This window comes from Neodiprion virginianus, chromosome 3 (assembly GCF_021901495.1).
Source record: "Neodiprion virginianus isolate iyNeoVirg1 chromosome 3, iyNeoVirg1.1, whole genome shotgun sequence".
Classification (NCBI taxonomy): Eukaryota; Metazoa; Arthropoda; class Insecta; order Hymenoptera; family Diprionidae; genus Neodiprion; species Neodiprion virginianus.
Genome location: NC_060879.1, coordinates 5,076,231 through 5,100,283, shown reverse-complemented (window position 1 = coordinate 5,100,283; position 24,053 = coordinate 5,076,231). Strand labels below are relative to the sequence as shown.

Genomic DNA, 24,053 nt, shown 5'->3' with positions numbered 1-24,053 from the left:
TACATAGTTAGCTGGTTTATTATATAATATGCAGCAGTAAATAATAACATCGCTCTACAATTATCCAATAAAAGATGAAAGTTATTCGTATATTATATACTTATAAGTATACTTTTACATGACACACAAATTTACGGTTCGTTACACTGTTCGTATTATATGGTATCGTTGTACAATATCGGATTCAATTCCCATTCTCTCTTAGTTTAAATTACCGTTTTAGTTTGCGACAAATGCGAAACGGAATATCTTCATGTTTGTCTTACTCACGGCTCGCTGAAACACATTCCGGACACTCCTGCAGGAAAAGTAGATACAGCAATTAATGAAAATTCCCACTACATATTTCAATACATAAAATTTTGACTGTTCACATTATATTTTGGATTGATCAACGCTTTGACAATTATTCCATTGTACTCTGGAATCCTTAAGATAGCAACAATAATTTACGCAGATACGTGTTACACAATACTTTAATTTAGCAAATATAAAGCTGTAAAGATTTGCGCGAAAAAATTGTGTATATGCGAGAGAAATAATAAAGTCTCAAGGTGGCACAATTTGATAATATATTATTTTATATAAAAATAAGAAATAAAATATGAACCGTAGAATCTGACGAGAAGATAAAACAGAAAATTATTACTAAATATTCAATATTTGGTATCTAAATTTTATCAGTAATAGAACAATACTCTAAAAATATATAACACAGGTAACATTTATGTTTAACAATTTATTGTATACGTATAATTACATAATTGTCTTGATAAAAATAAGGGAAGAATCGAATCTTCATTTGTTACGTAATTATCGTACTTATTATAAGAATCTATAGAACAAAAATTTTATTTTTGAAAAAGAATTTTTACCGATATGAAATTTAAAACCATAGAAAATATTTTTTAGCGATAGAAGTCGGGTTTATTATAACATTTATCTCATTCAACGCGTTATTACATTTTTTCAATGTTTTTGTAAGTGTTTTCTTCTCTCTCCTTCTCTTTCTTTATTACTTTTATATTAATAACTATATTTATCTGTACACACAACATGTTTAATAATATGTATAAATATTGTTTTCAATGATCGTTACAATAATATGAAAACCGGTGAACCGATTAAATTTAAGTCCGTTTTCAATTTTCCTCTATGTACTTGTTCCTTTTTTCAATCTGGTATATGCGAATCATGTTCTCACTGTCAGTAACTTATTTGTTATATATAAATTACAACTTAAGCGGTATACTTAACAAACGTAACAAAATAAGAACAATTTTATGGTTACTTTGAAGTTATGTAGCATGTTGAAATTTCCCAAATATATTTCAAACGTTATGAAATTGTAACTTATTTTTTTCTCCAATTAAAATAAATATTTTTCGCAAGCTTTGCTACAGAAAACGAGCTGCGTGTTTTCCTTATCTCAGTATTTCAAATTACCGCAAGGTTTATAAATTATATTCGTAACCTTATCGTTACAATAATATGATACAAATATAATATAATATTGTAGAAGATAGGTACATGAGATTTTAATCAGTTGCTAAAATGCAAGTTTCCACCGAGTCCCTGCTCTTTCCGCCATTGAGCGAGTCTTATGGCGTACCATCCCTGAAATTAACAAGTGTAGGTATAAGAAAAATTGACAACATCGAATTAACGTTTTATTAACTATTTTTCAACGTTCATTATTCAATTTTGACGCGGAATAATCAACTCTGATAACGAGCAATTTTTTTTCTCTTCTAGTTTTCTTTGTTTTCCAAAATGGTTTAGAACGGTACATATATATATTTGCTTCGTTCAAACGTAAATTTTGAGAGAACTTTGAGAAGTTGTCGAACACGTTCGCCCACAAAATCCCCAACTAACCAACAGTCTCTCTCTCTCTCTCTCTCTTTGACACGGACGTAAACCGGTGTTCATAATTCCGACCGATTACCGACCTGAACATCCGCCTCTGACAGGCCTGTCTCTGCGGCAAGGAGGACGATGTCAGCTGTGTGCGGGGCTCTTGGACACCTGTTGAATTGCTCCTGAAGAACGGCTTCCTGGTCGGTCGTCAAACGGATGATTCTTGGCTCGGCGCCTCCTCTGGGCGACAGCCGCGGTGACACGGACTTAAGCATTTTGTGCTGTATGCTGTAAAGTGTAAGACAAACAATTTCAGAATAAACTATGTATGATATTTAATCCGTCAAAGAGATGTTAAGGATGTGTTGGCTATAAATTCTCAACCGAAAGTGAGCATCGTCGATAACACTGAATACTTTGTGATGAGATAAAAATCGGAAAGAAATAAACCGCAATGAAGACGATTTTGGTTTAGAATATACATATAGCCAGTACATCCTCAAATCGAAACGAAATCTCGCGCAATGCATCAGGTTTGAAAAACCAATTGCAGACTGATTTTCGTGTAAAGTGATTACGAAATATCAGACGTATAGTTGGTAACAACTCCGTTGCGAAACTTTTCCGATGAGGTGGACTCAGAAATTCATGCCAGTTTCCATTTACGTAACGTGATTTCCGGTAAACGGATATGCATCCAATATATGCAAGAGCGATTCTACGGCAGGATCACGTTATCGATCAGCCACGAATTATGGGAATGTGAGAAAGATAAAAAAAAAAAAAAATATGTTATTTACCAATATACCTAAGTGATCAATTAAACGCCGCACCTACTTTCCAAAATTCACCTATCTACGCACGAGCAACATATGCAATTCCATTGGGTTTTCGTATCGTTGTGATGAAAATTGCGATCAGAGACACGCGACCTTGAGTGACCTTGGCCGGTAACGCGTTTCTGCATGTGGGATGTACAGCAATGCAGGCGATGTAATTTATTATGTACCAAGGTGTACGTATAGCTCGGCAGTGGAACAGTTGAGTGCAATAATAGGTAAAATTCGACATTGACCGGCGAAGAGCGATGACGAAATAATCTGGGGTTCCTGGCCCTCGTCCAGAACTTAGTTAGACACACACATATATATGTATATATATACCGGTTTACCCTTCGCGCCCACGCTTCGTCGATGATGTAACTGACTCCGGAAAACAGCTGCAATTAAAGATAATAATACAGGGAGTTAACAAAGAGAGTCACGAGGCGTGGGACACAGACGTTGGATTTGACGAACGTCACGTTTTTTTTCCAAGAGAAGAGAGAGAGAAAAAAAAAAAATTAATATTAAAAGAAGAATCACGATTTTTAAGACTTGTTATAATCGTTAACCTTCAAAGTACGCACCTAATTTTTCAATCACCGTGTATAAACTGGGGGTCTGTGAAACCTCCCGGTGCTTTTTTTCACGGTCCTAACATTTCAGAACTACTCATCTCATCAAGTTGAAAAAATTTCGCATATGTGTCGTCAGAAAACGTTCGCGAATTTTTCTTTTTTTTTTCTTTCAACAAGAGAAGGAAATTTTGCGACAAAATTGTCATTTTCAATTAGTTTTTTATATTTTGGGTGAATATTTGAAAAAAAGAAACGGGTGAAATCGAAACTTGAGGACAGGGTTTTGTAGACCTTGTGTGTTCTCCAAGGACTAAACGGGGTCTCCCATCGAGGAGGGAACTATAAGCGCGATCACCTTGCGATGATGCATATATTGCATGTGGAATCGACCGGGGCTGTCTTGAATTTGCAATATTCTTATTTACCCCGATGATGCGAGGTTGAAAACGATGAGGTGTGGAAAAAACCGCATCGAATTGCGCGGCATACTGACGACGCCTAGGATCGAGTGAATAAATCCAACCACACGCATGATTCAGGGTAGAGTGTTAATGGTTTTTTTTTTTTTCTTATAAATTGTGAATACGTACCGCACGCTTGTTTCGACAAAACGAAGGTATCTGATGATCGGTATTCCGTCGTTCATTTCGTCGTATCGTCGATCGAAGTTCTTGTAGCAATAAAAATATTGTTCTTTGAACAGATGGGTTTCGATGATGAATTCGATCGATCGGAACGCGTGTCAAGATCGGCATGTATGTACATTAAACCGTGATGACAAACTATTTCTAAACCATAAGATTCACCCGTATATATACATACAGGTGTATCACGTATCTGTACGTACCGTGACGTAGATAATTAACATATTCATTCGTAGCTAATTAAGGCGAGACGACGAATAGATTCAGGAATTCCGTAGGCGTTGGATGTTGTTGATTCTCCGTCCTTTGCGTTTTTCAGAGAGCTACTACGATGTTGTTTAATTGTTATTGCAATCAAACATACACAGGTGACTTGACCGTGTAACGCGATCTCGGGAATGAGATCGATCGCCATTAAAACTGGGAATTGCATGCAACCACATTGAATAATGTAGAAACAGAATTTTCCTAGACGCTTTATTGAGTTATGATCGTTAATTTATTGCCACCGATACAGAAGGGACTCTGGCACGAGGAATATGACACCCGTATCGACTCTCTCACTTCCGACAGCGATCGGTAATCGGAATTAAGTCATTGGATCCAGATGTCTAGTTTGGGGAACAAGGGATCGCCTTGGAGCTTTTCGACATCGTCCATAAAGCGCCTGAGGAAACGTGGATTGCAGTACATGGGAAGATGGGCTTCGGAGTGCTGGAGGAAATCGATCAAATTGTTTTCAAGTTCCTCCTGATAAGCGGAGCCAGCGTAACGAGCCTCGATCATCTCTTGATCTTCCGGCTTCATCTGTAGACGAAAATCGATAATCGTCAAATTCGTTGCACGTTTTCGTTACTCATTGGCTCAAGGTTGCCGCTAAACACTCACCGCTTCCCATTTCGACTTCATCAATGCCTTCGTGCAATCGTTTATCAGCGCGTCGTCGCAAACCACCTGTGGTAAAGTGAATATACAGAAGAATCGATGATATTTTTGATGACATGGGTTCGGGGGATTTTTGCTAACCGTAGGAGACTGAAGGATGGCTTTATTCTCAGCACGAAGAAGGTCAAATCTGTCAAGGAACAGAGCGACAGCCCATGGCTCACGAAAGTACGAGTATAAATCGGGAATCATCGAGTTCTGACAGTACAGGGAAATAAATTATTCAAGTTATTTCAATGATGAACGAGGATTAATAAATCACAGGATCATGCTACATACTTGAAACCGCATCTTGAGATCGTTAAGAAGATTCTGATGCTTGCCGTACAAACTGATGTAATTTTCGACCTCGAACTCCTTGGAATGTAAAACAGATATCTCGTTACCGATACTTTCATAACACTGCTTTATTTATTCTGTATACCTTTCTGCTGAGGCAGGTTATGCTTTCAACGGTGTCGAACTGGTTGAGGTGAAGTTGAAAATACCCGATACTAGAGTTTGGGCTTCCGGTAATCATGACGACGTCCTACAAGGGATCATTAGAAGGAAATTAATCGCACCAACAGTCGCTTGAAACATAACCGGAAAGTCCTTCGCTCGACGTACGTTAACATCGTCCCAGATCAAATTCCCGGGTCGTTTTATATTGAGGTAATAGTAGTCGCCAGGTAGTCGGCAGGACGTTACTATCGGTTTTTTAAATATGGGCAGCATCATGTCCAACTTCGACAACGGTGCTTCGTTAGCCTTGGCACCATTTTCAGAACATATGATATCCCTAAGTTTCTGGCCCAGCTTAAGACGGGAACAAAGGGCACTGATCATAACTCTGTGTACTCCGAGAAAAGTATTGGCAAGGAAAGGAGGTCGAACCTTTTCGCCGACTTCGAAGAGGTCGTAATACTTGTGGGCGACTTCATCGGCGTAGAATTTTCTCGAATACTTGGTCATTGTACCGGCAGCAAAAATGCAAGGATCGTTCGTTTGGAATTCCGGGTCTATGACAAGAGCTCCGTCGAAGACGAGACCACTTTCGCAAATGGCTATATGAATGCGTCATTGGGGTAAATGTTGTCAGCCCTGATCGATCAGGCGGGAATATTTACCGAGAAATGTGTTGGTGTTGATGGTTTTCTTCTTAAAATTGAAAAGGACATCGCAAACTAGCTCCCGGAGCTCGCCACCTTGCTCTATTATCACCGAGACGATAAAAACGTCCTCTTCATCCTCTTCGAGAATCCAGTCCACCAAATCTCCGCCTGGCACTATGTTGACACCTGATTCTTTAGTGGCTTTGATCACCGCTTCTTCGACCTGTTGCACATTTCAATTGAAAAAATTAATCTCACTTACGGTGGTGATGAATGTTTTATAACGGCATCATCGAGGTTCAGGTACCTCGTCGTTGGATAGAAAGCTGGAATTTTCAGTATCGCATGCTTGCACAGCCGGTTCAACCAACGTTATATTATCTGGTCTCAAGTCCGACTTTAGCAGCATGGCCAGTGCTGAGTAGCAGTCGATATTTTTTCCATAAAGGATGACTGAGCCTGTGAAGGATGGGCAAGAGTTTGTTGATTTTAGTCTTGATCATTGATCACTGCCTGGTAAAACTCACACGCCGGATTATCCGTAACGACACGTTGACAGTAGTTGAGGGAATTAGCAGCGTCTCGTTCAGTGTTAATGGTCAAACAGTTTTCCGGGGTTGGGTAATTGTTGAAGTTTCTGTTGAATGTAGAACCAGATGAATCTGATTAAACATCGAAAACGAACGATGGAAAAAGCTGTACCCTTTTTTCTCCGCTCTCAACTCTTTCAGGAATTTTGGTCGTTGGTATTGAAGTCCGCATGCGAGGACCAAGTAATCGTAAGAGAGGGCTCCCATACTCGATATCTTGACGAATTTATCCTTTCTATCGAATGCATGAAAACATGATCGTGAAAAGCTTAGCTCATGCTGCATAATAATTATACCTGTTAATGGCAGTGAGCGTCCCGTGGACCACGTTGATCCAGGCCCTGGTGCCAATAAGGTGTCTGTAGTCACGAGAGTAGCGACCCTTAAAGGGTAGCTCGTTTTTCTCCATATCGTCAGGCCGATTTTCGAACGGAATTCCATCCCGAGATATCAGGGTCAGATTGGTGAAGCTGATGGTCGAGGCATTTGGTCTGGGAAAGACGAAACGCAGAGTGGAATGATTTGTTTTCGTTTCTCACTAAGGAGAAGATTGGAAGGTTGAAAATAGGTTGCTCTGTGTACCCAAAGGCCAGGGTCTCCAACACGGATAAACCGCAATCCGAAGCACCTACGACGATTACTCTGACATTGACGTCGAGTTTTTGAATTCTGGCGATTCGTGGTACCATCATGTAAAGAGCGAAATTTTCCGCACTTTCTTGAAGAACGTAATCGGCTGGTTGGGCATCAGGGTAATTATCCAGGCAATACTTCAGCCTTCTTCTAGGCGTCACGGGAATCATTTCACCCAGAAACGTAACCAACGGTTCTGCCCGCGTCTGTATTAACCAAATTTCGAATAAATTATTCTTTAGATACTATTTTTGGTCTAGCCAGCTTACCAAGGCACTGGCGTCACTGTGATACAGGCGATAGTACAAAGCGCGTTTGTCACTGAGCCGCATGAGCTCCAGAAAGAAGTAGCGATGAAGATTTGCGAAAATTGGCATCATCGTCAGGTGAATTATCCGTCCGTGGGAATCAATGGGTACATTGTCAAACGAGATATGGTCTTCTATCTGATAATGACTACGTATGAATTCGATCTCTTCTTCCACGCTGAAAATAATTTCTTGTCTCTCAGTTCGGAACATCAAGTAGTTATTTATACTGTTCGTCAAAAATGATATCAGGAGTGGTACCGCAGTATCGCGAATCCGACGAGTGTTTCTTCGCACAGAAACACGTAGGCTAGATAAAGCGAGTCCTTCTCTAGAGCAGATTCCAGATCTTTGATGACCTGACTTCGTTTAGGAACACCAGCCAGCAGCTCCTCAGCCCGGGTTACGTCGCTCGGATCAGCTTCCCTGGTTCTAAAATTTCCAATGACGCTTGCACGATGCGCGAGGTACATTACCAAAGGATAATCTTTGTTGAATCGCAGAGGAACACGCTGATGATAGGGAAAGATGTTGAAAATCATTTTAAGGATGAATATAAAAGTCGCTTTTTATCTATCAAATCCAATATTCCGTGTATTTTCCAAAGCTCCATATCATTCAATGGGAGCTTGAGATGAATCCTGATGGCTGTATTTCGATGTTATCAATATTAGTTCACAAACCACAAAACTCTGCAGCAGCGGAAACGTGGGAAAGAATGGTGGTATCAGAACGACACAGTATTCCTCATCAGGAAAGCATTCGAAAACTGCCTCAAGATAATCGTGGGCCAATCTCTCATCGACGTCATCCTTCATGCTGAATAATTCGAGGGTAAAGGCGTTTATTTGACCGCGATAAATGGGCAGCCAATTTATCTCCTTGTGGATGATTTTTTGCGGGCTAATTTCGATGATAACGTCAGTAGGATTTGTTTCCTCTTCCTCGGCTGGAAATTCCCGTCAAAAATTAATGACCAAGTCAGTATAGAGCAGATGTTTTCAAGCTGAACGAATTTACCTAAAGAATCATCTTTGGTTCCCATATCGAGTCGCACCTTGCTGGGCAAAACGGAACCTTTTTTTGGGCCTGAAGGAAAGGGATCGGCTGGCGGTCGAACGATCGATCGAGAACTACTTTTTTCGGAAGCTGATAGAGCTTGGCTCGTCCTCACATCGAGCGTAAATGCGGTGACTCTCTGCGACATTATTGAATAGCAAGGTCAAAGCATCGAGACATCATGGGAATTCCAATGATCACTAAAAGTTGACTCTTGGAACAAAAGCCTACGTAATGATTATTGTGATTTCATATGCTCGCGAAGCTAGAACAATCCATCGCTTTCAGAGTATGAGCACATACGTATTACGAACTTCATACTTTATAAAGAGCTTCCTGAGCCACGCTAACGGATTCTATAGATCGCCAGACCGACAATCTTTCCATTTCTATAGCTCTGGAGATGGTTCTACTCTCAACAGATTTAGTGTCGTCACTGGTGGTTTCATTCCTGAATTTGTAATTGGATATCGAGGTCGACTTTTCCTTCTGTGTAAGTTTGAACAAGGTGCATTAATCAAATGTGTTGGTAGTTCATCGTCGCATCTCTCACCATTGCATCTTTCGATCTCTTGAGTTGGACGTAAGTTCGACTCGTTTTTCCGCGCGCTAATGATCCACGGCCTGATCCAATTCCCTTACCAAAGCTTTCCGAATCCTCAGAGCTCGCCGATGTCCAGAGAACAGAGGTTGACTCAGTTTTTTGACACGATGGACAGGGTGCGTCGGAAAATATTTTACTGCAGGCATCACCGTCGTCGGAACACGAGCATTCAGTCTCGTTCCTATCTTCCTCCACGGAAATGAAACGGAGTTTAAGTTACGAAAAGGATTACCTCGGCGATAAAGGAAAAGAAAGAAAAGTGTGTTACAAGAGATGAGTGAATAAACATACTGCTCACGAATGCGATTCATTTGCGGCAGTTTGAACAAGCTGCATTCATCGAGAATTGGTATTATATATGCATGCATGCTATGCTAATGCAACGACTGTACATGTACACAGTATACAAATTCAATTATTCGTTACTACCGAGAATGATAAAACTAACCTCTGTAGAACCAGTCTTCATCCGTTTCCTCCGTTAAACCATTAAATGTCGAGGAATTCGACATCGCGTTGACCTTGCTGCAAGAGAAAGTTTTATTCATCCCATTGGAGATCCTCGATCTTTTGCTTTATTGATCATCGCTGCAGTGTCGCGGTCTAACTCAACGACCGAATGGGAACGCTTTTTTTTTTAAATAATATCTAAAGTAAGAGTTATTCCCAACTAACAAGCGATCTTTCTTCTGGAGCTCGTCGGTGGGAAATAAGATGTCGCTTGTAACATGGTGGTCGTTTTCACTGTAAATTTTGTCGGATGGATGAGGCTTGTGAAGTCCGTGATAAGGCGCGAGTTCAAAGTGTTGATTCAAAGCCTCGATGTCTACGATTTTATTGAGGCACAAAACTCCGGTTGCGAGACCGTCGACTTCGGCCACTACGAGTTGACGCAGACCATCTGGATATCGCATCATCTCACTGATGTAAAACTCTCCGTAGAGTTCCTTGAACCGCTGGGACTCTCGGTCAAGAATTGGAATAATGTCGTCGTTGTCCTCTTCGCTGCATCATCAAACTCGGAAAATCACGAGGAGCGTAGAAAGAATAATAAAACAACAGATACTGGACTGGTTAAAAATACTTCGCAGAGAGCTTGCGAATAAGCGTAGCTTGTGTAACAATACGAGAATCAAACAAGTTTAAAACAAGGGGATCTCGTGTCTGCGCAATGGTGTAAAAAAAATTTTTAAAAAGCACAGTCTTCTCTTACAAACATCACCTACACGACACGCCGGATCTTCAGTCTTGGAGAGTGCATGTGACGAAGGCTGATGTAAAGCGCCTGTATTCGGTAGCTGTCGGTTTGACCAATGGGAACAATTCGCGTCATCTGTTCCTCCATGAATCCAACTGCGAATCCAAGAACATCAGACGCGATAATTGACCACTGGCAATTAGACAAATCAACACTAGAGCCATCTCATGAAGGGATTACATTACACAAGCTCTTACCCGGCGCCACCCATGGCGGCATAACCAAAATCACGTGGGTAGTGTGAATACTGGAAATGAATACCGAGTCTAAAAGTCGTTTGAAGAATTCGTCGTTGTAACGAATATCCCAAAGCAGCATGTGAATGAACAACGTGTTACGTTCCGTCACTGCTTGCATTCTGGGGGAAAAAAACTACAATAAGATACTGGAGAATGCTTAAATCCAAAGTTTCTCGGTTCTCACGGTTCTCTTCATAATCGCACAGCGTTTTAGCACATGAGAGAACATTTTTACTAGGGAATAGATGTAACCTTGCATTGAAGGTTGCAAAGTACCAACCCGTAATGACGGGATATCCATTCAACCCAACTATCAGGCGATACAGAAGGAATGTTTGGGTAATTGCACAGGGATATGTTGGTGACCACCTCGTTAACCGCGTTGATCTGCACGAGGGACAAGCACGAGTTCTCGCTAGAAGACAGTTTTGCTATTCTTGAGACTCAGAAATCGGCGGTTTTTTTCAATGATACACATATAATGGACTGTTTTTGGTGTAGATATTTGTGTTCCTTCTCTCACAAGATTGACGCTGGATCGACGTTTCCGAAGACGTCGTAAGTCTTCATGCGCGTCAAATCATAAAGTCTTTGGACGTCCCCAAATTGGGTTCGCCGCCATTTCAGGATGCCGGGGATTTCTTCACGCCTTTGATCCTTGCAATAGTGGCACCCATACATCGGTGGCTCATCCAGCCACATGGTGTTCATTGTGACCTGTTCCACGCTTCGGACGTGAACGCAAGACGTAAGCCCGACGAATTTTCACTCCAGGAGAGAGAAAGTATTTTTCCAGTTGTTCTTTTTACCGTCAGGTTATGAAATCGGGCTGGAAGATCATAGCACGATATGAGAAAGACGATGAACCGACAAATTCAAAAGACATGCGGATGTTTACCTCGGCTCAAAACTTAAGTAGGCACTACACGCATCCACTGAAGGGGTTATCAATAAATAAACCTCATGCTTGATCTACTTGAGAAGCGAATGGAAATAACAACTGTCCATGGTTATAATCGCATTCCGCTTGAAGATAGTCACACGATCTTCATTGGCAGTTGTTATAATGTTTCACGGTTCACGGAAGTGTTTGTTCTAAAATGGAACGCACGTTATTTAATACTCCGGCGTAGAATTATAAATCAGTATTTTAAACCGCAGCTTCAGAAAATTAAAGAGCAATAAAAATCATTGTACTGAAATACTTCGAACGTCCGTTAAATCATATAAATAACACTTTATGTAACCAAGAAACGTCAATTGAAGCGTACAATTAGCCGCAGTGTATAAAAAGTTGTTACAAACACAAACTGCAATGCGAGCAAGAAGCGACGGGTACATAAATCTCCTTAGAAGGAATTCGAGTAGACAGAGCTGGAACTAAAAGGTGCCTGTCCATATTAGCAAGAACAAAGCAGCCACCACGGAGCAGACTCCGGTTACACGAAGTAGAACATCGCTGCTTCTGTGGCAAAGGGCTTTTTTATACTTTCGAGATTAAGGTAGCCGATCAGTTGACTCGATAAAACGGTGCCAAAACGGTGACCACCTGTTCGAAACGACTCCGTTGAATGTGTGAATTGTTACCAACAACAAGATGTCTCTACACGATACCCAAAGTACGGGACTGGGTCCACCGGTGCTCCATTTAAGGCAACGCACGAAACTCTTGTAGCGTGTTGTATATTTTAAAAAAATATGCGTAGGTTCATCGACAGGGACAGACGGACTTGGCTAGATAAAATTTCAGGTCTCTGTTGCAGAGGAGTTGACGACTTGCCGTTTGTAGGTCAGCACCGGTGCAGAAAACATTCTCTGACGACAAAGCCGCCAGAGGTGAGACTTCTTTTCACACCGACGTAAATCGCTTCTTCGATGATGTACGCATGCGTTTTGAAGAACAAAGTTTTTAAACTATAATTCACTTTTATCTTCACTCCGCGAGTCGTACCCTCAACTTTGGCAATAGGGTTTTCGTATTAAAAAGGTACCGCCGAGCTCCAGAGACCCACGACGAACGCCCACTAGGGTAATAAATTGCTTTTATGTTGACGACCAGGTAACGCGTGTACGTACATATCTGTACACATAACGTATGTTACGTAGGTACGTGCGAACTACACGAGATCACAGAAAGTTTTAAGATCGTTCGCTTGGTTCTCACGTCGTAAAAAACGAAATTTAAATTACTCCGTAACAATTAGCGTTAATGATGAGTAAAAATTTGCTCCGAAAATTCTTCCACCAAATTCTCTCCCAGCTGTTTCGTGATTTTTTTTTTTTTTTTAATTTTTTTTTCATCCAAGTTACGCTATCTTTCAATTTCCACAGAAGTAATTATCAAATTGTCAGGATTCCGATGATGTAAGGATCGCATGGTTTTTCCAAATTTAACACTGGGCATGTTGTTCTAATTTATTATACCGTACCATCGTTGATGGATATGGTAAATCAATCTTGTTCGTTAACGATTTTCTATTTTCAGATGCGGTTTACCGGTCGTCACGCCATCGATCATCAATCACGAAGTTGAATTTCATCGTTTCTTATTTTATTTTATTTTTATTTTTGTTTTTCTATTATTTCTATCTCTCGAGTTTTTATTCTCATTTTTTTTCAAGCTACCGTAACTCGATCTCGTCTCCAAGAACCTGGAGTCGAGCTGTTGCGGTTTATTTCTTACCGCTGCCTGAAGAAAATATCGTATATAAATATAATGTGCAGAGCTGAAAAAAAACTTTGCAACATCTCCACATGCAACTACATGTAACGCTCGAAATAACGAGTATACATATCTTGTCTAGGTCGTGGCTGTTTTTTCCCCGCATAGAAAAACATATCGTTTATACTCCGATACCTCATGCAGTTACATATGACCTATAAATTATTCTCCAACTTTCGAAAATCATTATAATACCTAGATTATAGATATTTAGACAAGAATTCTAGGCTGAACGCTTGTAACCTGTTTCCGGTTCTCAGAGCTGCTGTTGCTTTACTCTGTGAATAAATAATATATATATATATGTGTATGTATGTACATGTTGTTATACAATGGCGCAATGAGAACAGGAACACTTGCGTTACAAAGACGTTGGTATATATTTGTAATAGGTTGCGTAAATAGGGCGTCAATCTGTCAATTTGTCTCCGTTATATCGGCGCTTAGTTTAATTTTCTTATCATGTTCGATGTCAGTTGAGCTGCATTAAATCATACTTTGAAAAATGTTTTTCAGTGCAATTAGAAAACAAAAAATGCACTCAATACGAGCAGTTCCATATGGGAAATTTCCTGCGAACCCGACCAACGCATGACCCTCACTGTTTCTGATTTTGTTTAAAAAAATTTCTGCAGTTGTTCCAACATTCAACTTTTTTCATCCTAGCTTCATAACGAAACCGGCCTAGAAATGTTTCAAGTGAAAAATAGAAGTTTTCAGAAGTTTTCGGGGATTTCCAGACCGTTTAAACAATGTTTTAGTTAGTACAATAAATTAAAAGTGTTAAAAAAAAAAGTAGAAAAAAATTGGTCCATCATCAGCCAGGTCTGAAATGTTTTATGGGAAATACAGTTGGCGCGAATTTTTTGACAGGGTTAAAAAAAAGTCCTTTTCAAAATCACTGTCAATATTTATAAATAATTACCAAGTTGAATGAAAAATGTGAAAGCTTTTACAGTACCGTTGCAGAGTTGAGACAATTGTAGAAAAAATTTTGAACAATATGTTGGTGAGGTTGGGCACGCATGGAATTCCCCATATACATATAAACGGATTAAATACCAGCCGGAATGTTGATTAAAAGATTCGATTTTCGTTTCTTTTTTTAATTAGCCATTGCAGCTAACGTTAAGCGATCAATTGTAAGATTCCCATTAATTACTAGCGCGTAGGAAGCTAGCGTTTCCATATTAAGTTTCGGCCTCATTACGGATCGAGAGGTTATTTTGAGTGCGTTTCCGGTTTCCTCGAAGTCGGGAGCAACAACGCCGGGTGATTAGCGTTGACGGAAGTGAAAAACGAAACCGAAGGTGAAAGAAATGTGAAAAATTTCCGTCAAGCGAACGATGCACAGAGAAAAAATTCATTTGTTACAGTAACTAGAAAAATTCAGTAATACAGGTATCGTTAATAAAAACTGTTTAAATATTGTTGTTCATTACGAAAAACGAGGTACGCCTAACCATTTGCGGTATCATCGATCCTTTTTTGGTTATTGCAACGCAAAATCAGTTTCCGAGGTTTACTCTACTTTTTTAGTTAAACAAGGCTTTAACGTCAATTTATCGTTGCACAAGTATTAAATTTTCGCAACAGTTGCAAGAAAATATAGCAACAGCGATCGTAATGAGAAAGAACAGCAACGGATACTAGACTTTCCGGTAACAGCTAGAAAACTAATTTTCATTTTCTACCTAGAACTATATTTTTCGATTGTGGTAAAACATAAAAATAGTTAAGGACTCGGCGGTAACCGGAACTAAAAATTTCTTTCAGTGTAATTATACCGACGACGAGGACGAGGATGAGGATGGACAGGGCGAGAAGGACCAGGCGCCGACTGACCCGAGCCATTCCAGCTTCTCTTTACACGGGCAACGGTGTGCGACTCGAGGGACTGATCAACGAGAGTTGGTACAGAGAACTTGTACAAGAAGTGGATTCTGTTCCCATCGGATAGCGCGGACTTTCCGTGCACCGTCCACTCGAGTAAACAGCTCAACACGCGTCCCAAAGAATTCAGTACCGTAGCTAAGGATCGGAGATCGGCTGATCGATGGAGAATTTATCTACTGTGACGTAAGGTGGACAAAAAAAAATTAAAGAACAAGAAGGAAAAAAATTATGCCTGGGAACACGGGATTTTATTTATTACTGCAGTGACTAAAAAGGTTTCTGTTGTTTGTTAATGAATCTTAATTCTTCAATTTGTTGCATTCACAGATGACGAGTCGTAAATTTTTATACAGATCAAGAACGTATGTATGCGCAATAGATTTATTTATTTTTTTTTTTTGCTATTCGTTTTGTTTTATTATATGTTGCCGACAAGAATATTAATACGAATTAATTAACGTCATACAAGTATTTAAAATTTTCACAAAGAATCCCAGAGAGGTACAAAAATAAATCATCTGCAATATTAGTTGAAACAACTTTACCTTTGTTTGAACAATTCCCTAAAGATCGTGTTTCACATTCAATCATCTTTAAAAGTATAAGGTGTTCCATACTTTTCATAGGAATTGAGGAATCGCAATTAACGACTGACGTGTAAATGCGGATAATTTAAAAAATCGCAAAGCCGCGTGAAAAGATCTCTCGAAGCAAAATTGTACGGCACTGCAGCTTTAAGTCAGAGTGCACAGACACGAGGGTCACTTTATGTACCGAGGTTCGATGTGCGTTGTAGAACATGCATAAGCGTAGTAATACGTGCATGTAGGAAAACCTTGTGTACATATAACGGATATATCCAAGTGTGCGCGCACGTGTATATCGGGCATTCCACGCCAATTAGACCTGGATTTTACCCTTGAGCTCTCAGATTTGGCGCGCGATTTTTTCTACAATTGTTTAATTTAAATATTCTACAATTTTTAGAAACGATTTTATCGACCGACCGAAATTAAAATTTTTTAAAAACTTTGAAAAATCCTGCGTCAGATATGACAATTTTTGAGCTTGGACCCGGAGTGGGCCGATTTTCCCTTCTTACTGTCTTCAAGCTTTTTTCGAAAAAAAAGGTTAAAAAAATTAAAAGCGAAAGTCATTTTACTATAGATGGTTGCTAAAACATTTTCATATGTTAAATGGGATATTTGAAATTTTTTTCAGATTTTTCGGCACCATTTTACCATTTGCAATTTTTTTTATTAACAAAATAAAGTAGAGAAAATATCTCTTGCGAAAGATCTAAATTTTCTGTAAAAATTCGGTGTGATATACGAAAATGTTTCCGCAACCATTCATAGTAAAATAACTTTCGCTTCTTACGTTTTGGACCTGTTTTTGTCGGTATAAGTTTGTAAACAGTAAGAATGGAAAATCTGCTTACTCTGGGTCCAAGCTTGAAAATTTTGATACCTGACGCAGGATTTTTCAGAAACTTGTTCAAATTTTTAATTTTGGTCGCTCGATAAAAAAGTTTCTAAAAATTGTAGAAAATTCAAATTCAGTCAAAAAAAAAAAAAAGAAAAAAACAAAACCGAGCACCTTTCAAAGCGAGAACAATCGTAGAAAAAATCGCGCGCCAAATGTAAGAGGTCAAGGGTAATTCGCAGGTCGCATTGGCGCGGAATGCCCCATATATACATAGGGAGTGGAGGCGGTGAACTTTGTGGGAACTGCCCGAAGCTATCCGATGCAGACGGCGACCAGACCGCGTCCAGTTTAGCTTAAAGCAATGCGCGTTGCATCCAGTAAATGCAGTTACAGCGGTAACGGAAAGGAGCCCTGATTCAGTCCTTAATTTCGTTAATTCGAATTAACCGTTTCCGTCAATTTAGAGACACTCCAGATATCGCTAAGCCAAAAACGAAAATCATATGTAACCGACTTTGTCACGATTTCCAAAAGCAAATCTTCATTTTTTCAATCAATTATTTTAACGAAACAATTCGGAGAAAAGATTTAACATATGATTGAAGACTTTGCAATTTTTCTAGATCTCAGGATTTTTATATGCACGTTAATTCGATTATTTGTCACGTTCTTTACAACGACTTGTGAAAATTAAAAAGATCATTCATTTTCACCGCGATATCACTTCCAGCTATTGCAAAATTAAATATCCTGCGAACAATAGAAAAATCATCTGTTAGCTCAAGTGTAACCTTTGTCTTTATGGTTCTGAATTCTACCTATCGATATTAAAATACTCTTCCCCATAGATATAGTCAACAGAGATTCTCTCGGAACATTATCAGAGAATTGCATAAGATTTTATTCCGATAAATATTGGTATAAATAAAAAACCAAATAATGATCAATATATTTCATAATAACATCCTCAGACTTTCATCAAAAATCTACAGCAGGAGCTTGCAGATAATTTTTCGCTTTCTTTTATACGCCGTAGCAACAAAAATTCAAAAAATTATCGAATTTAATAAATATTCCTAAAACAATCACAGAAAATTTCTTTTCTTCTAAATGATTTTAAACGCCTTGCATCGTTGCTCGTTATCGGAATGAATTAATGAAAAAAGTTATTCGGCTAAATGTGTCATCATCGGTTTGTTATTGACGATCGTACGACGGCAAAATAACAATAATAATAATAATAATACTAAGAGATGGACAGACTTCCGTAGGTTGGTGTTGTAGGCGACTGGCTTATGGCTGGTCGTGTTATTCAAGCAGCTCTAATTGGCTCGGTATGCAGCAGCGGCAGTAGCAGCAAACAGTAACAGCCTCAATTGTATCGACAATTAAATTATGTACTTTTCTAGAGCTCAACAATTACCAGGCTGACGATTTTTTTTTTGTTTTTTTTTGTTGTTTTTTTTTCTCCGATGAAATATACATGTATAGATGATTTTTTTTCTCTTCCTTTATTCAATTGAATTAACCGATTTACGTCAACGAAGCGAAGTTGGATTAGAAACGTGTACATTTGTGTATTTAACGCGCGCGTGTGTGTGTGTGTGTGTACATATAGAAATAACGAAGAGTAAGAAAATTTATAGTATCGTCTAGTTGCAGAATCAAGTTAATTTATAATCATTTTTTTTCCAGAGTCGTATGTGGAAAAAGAAAATTTTAGAAGAAAAAATTATGTTCATTTCATAGAAAAACATAGTAGTTACGTAAAATTTCGTTAATTGACATTGATGGATAATTAAAATGAGGTTTTAAAAGCGTGAAGTTTTCTACCGTGTATCGTGCGTGTATGACTGACGTTTTATCGGCGGTATTAAAGATGATGTTGTTTTCTTCTTCAAAAAATAATAACGGCAACGTGACTGGAATAGTTATAAACGTTTCCCCGTCTCTCAGTGATAACTCGTTCGGACCCTTCGATATTATTCTTTTATTTTTATTGTATGTATAATTATATGCAGTTTATGTCCGTGTTACAAAATCACTTAAAACCGCTTGATTTTATTACCCCGTTACAAAACACTATATATATATATATATATATATATATATATATATATATATATATATATATATATAATAGAGAGAAACGCCACTTAGGGTCCAGAATTTATGGTATTTCTTATTTTTCTCAAGAGGCCTACATGCTGTTTAAGTATAACGTGTAATCATGTTTAGTGTTAAAAGTTGCGACCACGTTACACATGTTTGAATGAATAACTGCGCACGGTATAAGATTTGAGACCTCCTTGAAACAGAGAATAGTAATTGAAAAATTATATATTACGTTTATAATTTTTTTTCTTTACACCTTTCGTCAAGTTTTTGATAAAATATTTGTTTTCACCACGAAACGAACAAAGATTTACAATAAACCAAGTAAAAATATTTGTTTCACTCCGAGAAATAGAACGCGAATTAATATAACTTGTATTACAATTTCAGAATGAACAAAGGAAAACGTAATTCGATACCGCACAAAGTAATATTCAAAATGCATAATCGATTGGAATCAGTTTTTAAAAAGCAAAAGCAAAATTTCGTCACGCTGTGTTAACAGCTGATAGTTTTGATAACGTAGTTAGAATACACCGTCAGTTTTGAAAAATTATGATTTTGTTTTATTGATACAATATAGAGAAATGTGTGCGATAAAGATGACAGTTGTTGCCAAATCTGAGGTAATATTTGATGTCAAATATTTTCTGTCAGATTTCAAAAATATGACGTATTTCCGTACTTTTGGACAAAAGTATAAATGAGAAACGTCCGGGTGTTAAATTACGAATAACACGATACAAATTCCTACGTCAAATTTCGAGGAAATATATACGAACTACACCGAATAACATCTCGTATCATTCTCTTTATTTTCACCAAGGTGACTTCCGCCGCTCTCAATTAGCTGCAGCATCAGCATCGGCATGATCAGCGTCAGCAGTAGCAGCGCAAAAAAAAAAAAAAAAAGAAACCGTGCATTTACGTGCATTCAGCGCGGATGCAGCAAAGTCAGCGGCCGGGAAAGAGAGATTTGTTCTTAAATAAATCAGGGTTTTGGGTCTTATTGTTACGGGCACTCAGCGCTGACGGAAAGAAACAGCGCGCCGTTACCTTTGTAACCTTTATAATTAGCTCGTAGGGCGGCAAAATAGAGTCTCGGGACTTAAGTGACACTGTTTTGTCAGCTGTGTGAGAAATACGTCGCTGTCGGCTCCTAGGTACAAGGTAAAAGAATCACGTGTCTGCGTCAAAGTTTTTTCCTAGTGTCTACAAAAAGTATAAATGAGGAGCTAAAAAAATCGGAGAAAATAGAAGATGTGAGAAGAGAATGGAAGACAAAACGTAAAAAAATACCTCGATTCTCGCCACTCGTGAAAATATTCATTTTTCATTCAACTGGGTGATTATTTATAAATATTGAGTGATTTTGAAAAAGACGTCTTTCTTTTTCTTTGGCACTTTTGATTTTTTTTTTTTTTTTTTTGGGCACATTTAACTTTGTTCATCAACTTCGTGGGGATTCCTCATATGTGTATCGACAAAAATTTCAGTGAATTCCGAAGTGTCATAATTGTCAAAACTTAAAACAAGAAGAAGCAAAAATACGAATGTTTTCGTCGACGTGTGGAAACTAATATCTAAAACTGACGTCAAGTTATTATCATTGCTGATTTCCAGAAGTGTTACAAATCTGACGTATTAAAATATGATTCAATTGTAACTTGAATAGAGAGAAAATTGAGTCTAAAGGAAAAAAAAAAAAAACAAACCGTGTAACACGTTTAAAAATGCCGAAAACTTACATCGCAACCTGAACGAAAGAATGAGGAAGCTTGGAATTTAGAATCGGATAGTTGTTTGCTGCAGGTTTGACACTTACGCGCCTAAACTACACACACTTACACTATACACCTCATAATGTGGTAATAAAAATCGCGTAGGTATGTAAAAACCACTTGAAATCCTTGGGCGGCGCTTAACGACAACTGATAGTTGAAGTTGAATAAATTATTAATCTTTTCATTCATTCATTCATTTATTTACAACTGGTATGCGTAGTAATATTTTATATGTATATTACGTGTTATTACGAACAAGGTGAATTTTTCGCCTGTATTACAGAGTGGATTATGCATTCATAATTATCATTGATACGTACATTATACTCTGAACCATATAATACCGACTATTGCGCAAAATTCACTGCATATATTCCATACGTATCGAGCTTTGTTCGCCGAGTTACGCGACTTCTGTAACAACTTATAGCCAACGATATTTTCAATGATATTCTAGTCAATGATAATATAATAAGCGTACGCGAACACGCGTGAAGATTTGAGCGGAAATTTGAAACTTATGCAGCCATAGAAGAAATCCAAAAGAATTCTAAACAGGCGTCTCGGAAATTAACCGATTATTTTCAAAAACAAAAAAAAAAAAACCGAGTCCTAGAAAAATTTTATCTACATCCAGCGTTAGAAAAACTTTTTTCATACGAATAAATAAAAATTGAAATGCGATGTGTTGCATTCGTATGTGTGTACGCTTTACCGGATGTAGGAAAAAACTGGAGACGCAGTTTTGATTTAAATCGTTTTTGGAACATGGCCAGAATTCTGTAACCTACCCATCGCGTTTTTATCAACTATTTTAGAACTCCGCCTTGTTTCCTCATCATGAATGCAACACATATGTACGATGTTGCATGTTTCGAAATAAAAATAACAAAAACAGTAATTATTTGCGACAGATTATACATGATGTGAGTCATTTCGTGCCAACTCGATTGACATCCAACCCCGACCGTGTGGAATTTGATCGACATTTTTTTTTTTTTAATCCGCGATATTTCCAGTTTCGAAACTCAGTTGCGTTGTCTCCACGTTTAATTATTTATTAATTGGTCTATTCAGATATTTTTCTACATTTATTTAATCGATTTTGCAATTTTTTTTTTCCATTGCATTTATAATACTTTATCAAATTCATGATCTAATCGTGGATCCGGAATTCAATTTTGTATAAAATTCCTGTAAGGTGACCATGATATGCGCAGTTCAAATATTAAACACGGTGAGGTGGGGAAAAAAAAAAAAAGTTGAACAAGTATAAAGATTACGTTATTAAGTACGCGTTTATCGGTAGTAACGTCACCACAACGCGACGCTTTAAAAACCGATTGAGAATCAAATTAAGGTGCGCGATAGGTAAAACAAGTAAAATACATCGTGACATGATATTTAAAAGTGAATGTAAATTGCGAATATGAAGAAGAAAAAAATAATTGTCATACGTAATGGGAATATTAAAGGTCGACTATGAAATAGCAGAACCGATATCTAGTTTATCTCCTCAACAACATTTTATGAAAATGAATCATTTCCATTCAGTTGCGCGATATATTATGCGCGCACATTTATTATGGTTATTTGTACACCTTTCGCCTGATAACAGCGATCCTGAAACGCAGCTGGCGACTAATGGCAGCTGGAAAAATTATCTCCGTATCTATTATTCTACACCTAATACCGTGACGAAGTTTGTTACCAGACTAGAATAACATGTTTTCCGTAAATCTTTAAACCGAAAGATGAGTAAAAGTTTTAGAAATTTTTAAATTTTAAATTAAAGGTATAAGGTAATTAAAACAGTAATTATTTATTATATAGGAATATTTGCACGAATTCTCAATCCTATGACTATTCCCTCTTTTCAAAATATAACGCATTGTTTCAGTTTATGAAATTTCTCAACAGCTGCTGACGAGTAAATTATTTTGTAAAATTGTTCATGAAAGATTAATATTCGATCAACGAGAAACGAAGCTTTGACGCGTGTATTTGAACAGTAAAACGCACGTGCGTGCGTCACACTGTTATGTTATGTTAGCGCAAATAATACGAAAAGATGACGATCGTACATGTAAATAGGAAATCGAAACCTATTTTGGGAGAAAAGAATTAGAAATTCGTTCTCTTTTATTACTATTGTAAATTTTTACACTAACCTTTGATCGCTTATTTCTCGAATCTGCAAATCGGTGAATCCGTCGAACTTGAAAAGCGCTTGGATCGTCAATTTATCCTGCACGATTTTCGCGAATTAGAAGAGACGAACGAACGTACAACCACACTCGACAGAGGCGCGCGCCGGACTGATCAGTAGATCGTTACGCCGATGCGCGGTGAGTTGAACGCGGGGAAACTGAAAACTGACGCGGGAAAACAAGCAGCGCGTACTTTGTTTCGAACGTTTCCACTATTACCGGCAAGAATTCCGTCATTTCGTGGTTTTTTTTTTTTAGAATCGTGTCAATCATTCTCGCTACGTTATTTCACAAGTTGATGAAATTTGTATAATAATTGCTCCAAGTTTTCCTGTACGTTGATAAAAACATTCTTTAACAGTCATAGATCGATTTTGTAATTGAATTTACTCGAAAGCGTACATTATAGGATTCAAAAAATTTCAAACATACGTACAAACATCTTATTGCGATGAAAACAATCAACGAACGAACCAATTTCTGTAATAACAATAATCAAAGATAAAATTTATTCATTAATGTTTCTGTGATAGTCGAAGAGAAGTAAAATTAGAAAGTGGGGTGCAAATATGGGAAAACGTACGTAAACAGAGCGCGTGCACTGTTTGAAAGTTTTTTTTTTTTCCTTCTCTTTGTCCCAGCAAGACAAAAATTGCGGAACGTTATAGTTAATGTGGAAAGATTGAGCGGGGAAAATCAGCATGACGAAAATTACTATTGCTGCATTCATTAGTTATAACGGCGTTGCAAACTGCGCAGGTTACATCACATCCTGCTTAAAGCTTGGATGATGAACAGAAATTGCAATAATTTTGCACGTCACCTTCCGCGGTCACGTTAATAATAAGTGTATTGCACAAATGTTAATACGCAGATAAGTACAACAAAATGGTCGCATTCGAGATATTTTTTTAAATACATATTTCCTGTACACGTCAGATAACCGTGCATAAAAATTTCACATCGATTGACTATTTTATACTTTTATATTCACGGAGTCACGAATTTTGTGAAACCTTTGATGAATTATTTTGCGATACAGAGAGTACTTTCACAGTTTGAAGATAATGCGAATTACACCGTTGTTTAAATATCGTCAATTACGCGGTAGCTGGTTTCTTTTTTTTTTTTTGATTTTGCGTAATTCTGGACAAATGAAATATTTTTATAAATATAAAAGAGGGTTTACGATTCATTGACGTTCATTTATAAAATATATTGTTTATTATACATATAAGATATTATATTTCTCGCTTAATTATATC

General features: G+C 37.9%; 2 protein-coding genes across 6 annotated transcripts; both read right to left on the bottom strand.

Annotated features, from left to right (window-relative positions):
* On the bottom strand, window positions 1-4,048 carry LOC124301179 (homeodomain-only protein-like). 5 transcript variants are annotated; one of them, XM_046755938.1, is made up of 4 exons: window positions 3,850-4,048; window positions 3,024-3,079; window positions 1,953-2,148; window positions 1-1,617 (listed from the first exon to the last, which is right to left on the bottom strand). In XM_046755938.1, the coding sequence occupies exons 1-4, from the start codon at window positions 4,012-4,014 to the stop codon at window positions 1,543-1,545; spliced, it is 492 nt and encodes a 163-aa protein (XP_046611894.1). In that variant the 5' UTR covers window positions 4,015-4,048; the 3' UTR covers window positions 1-1,542. The 5 variants fall into 5 exon arrangements, with proteins under 5 accessions (XP_046611894.1, XP_046611896.1, XP_046611898.1 ...); XM_046755940.1 differs by having other exon boundaries at window positions 3,032-3,079; window positions 3,850-4,045; XM_046755942.1 differs by lacking the exon at window positions 3,024-3,079 and having other exon boundaries at window positions 3,850-4,044.
* Window positions 4,049-4,366: 318 nt separating this feature from the next.
* Window positions 4,367-22,946, bottom strand: LOC124301181 (cilia- and flagella-associated protein 61-like). The gene is given in 25 exon segments (XM_046755943.1): window positions 4,367-4,710; window positions 4,792-5,046; window positions 5,128-5,205; window positions 5,273-5,377; window positions 5,458-5,894; window positions 5,958-6,165; window positions 6,250-6,401; window positions 6,470-6,579; window positions 6,645-6,767; window positions 6,829-7,023; window positions 7,115-7,371; window positions 7,435-7,651; window positions 7,735-7,985; window positions 8,157-8,422; window positions 8,494-8,671; window positions 8,854-9,050; window positions 9,052-9,321; window positions 9,585-9,661; window positions 9,812-10,141; window positions 10,363-10,489; window positions 10,592-10,752; window positions 10,914-11,048; window positions 11,157-11,462; window positions 11,532-11,728; window positions 22,750-22,946. Coding segments are annotated over 23 exon segments (4,530 nt in total). The 5' UTR covers window positions 11,345-11,462; window positions 11,532-11,728; window positions 22,750-22,946; the 3' UTR covers window positions 4,367-4,497.
* Between the last annotated feature and the right edge of the window lie 1,107 nt (window positions 22,947-24,053).

Coding starts and splice junctions, on each gene's coding strand:
- LOC124301179 (XM_046755938.1), bottom strand. CDS start 4,014: ATGCCGATCTTGACACGCGTTCCGATCGATCGAATTCATCATCGAAAC. Junction 2,149..3,023: donor TGGGCGCGAAGGGTAAACCG/GTATATATATAC, acceptor TACACTTTACAG/CATACAGCACAAAATGCTTA. Junction 1,618..1,952: donor TGTCAGAGGCGGATGTTCAG/GTCGGTAATCGG, acceptor TGTTAATTTCAG/GGATGGTACGCCATAAGACT.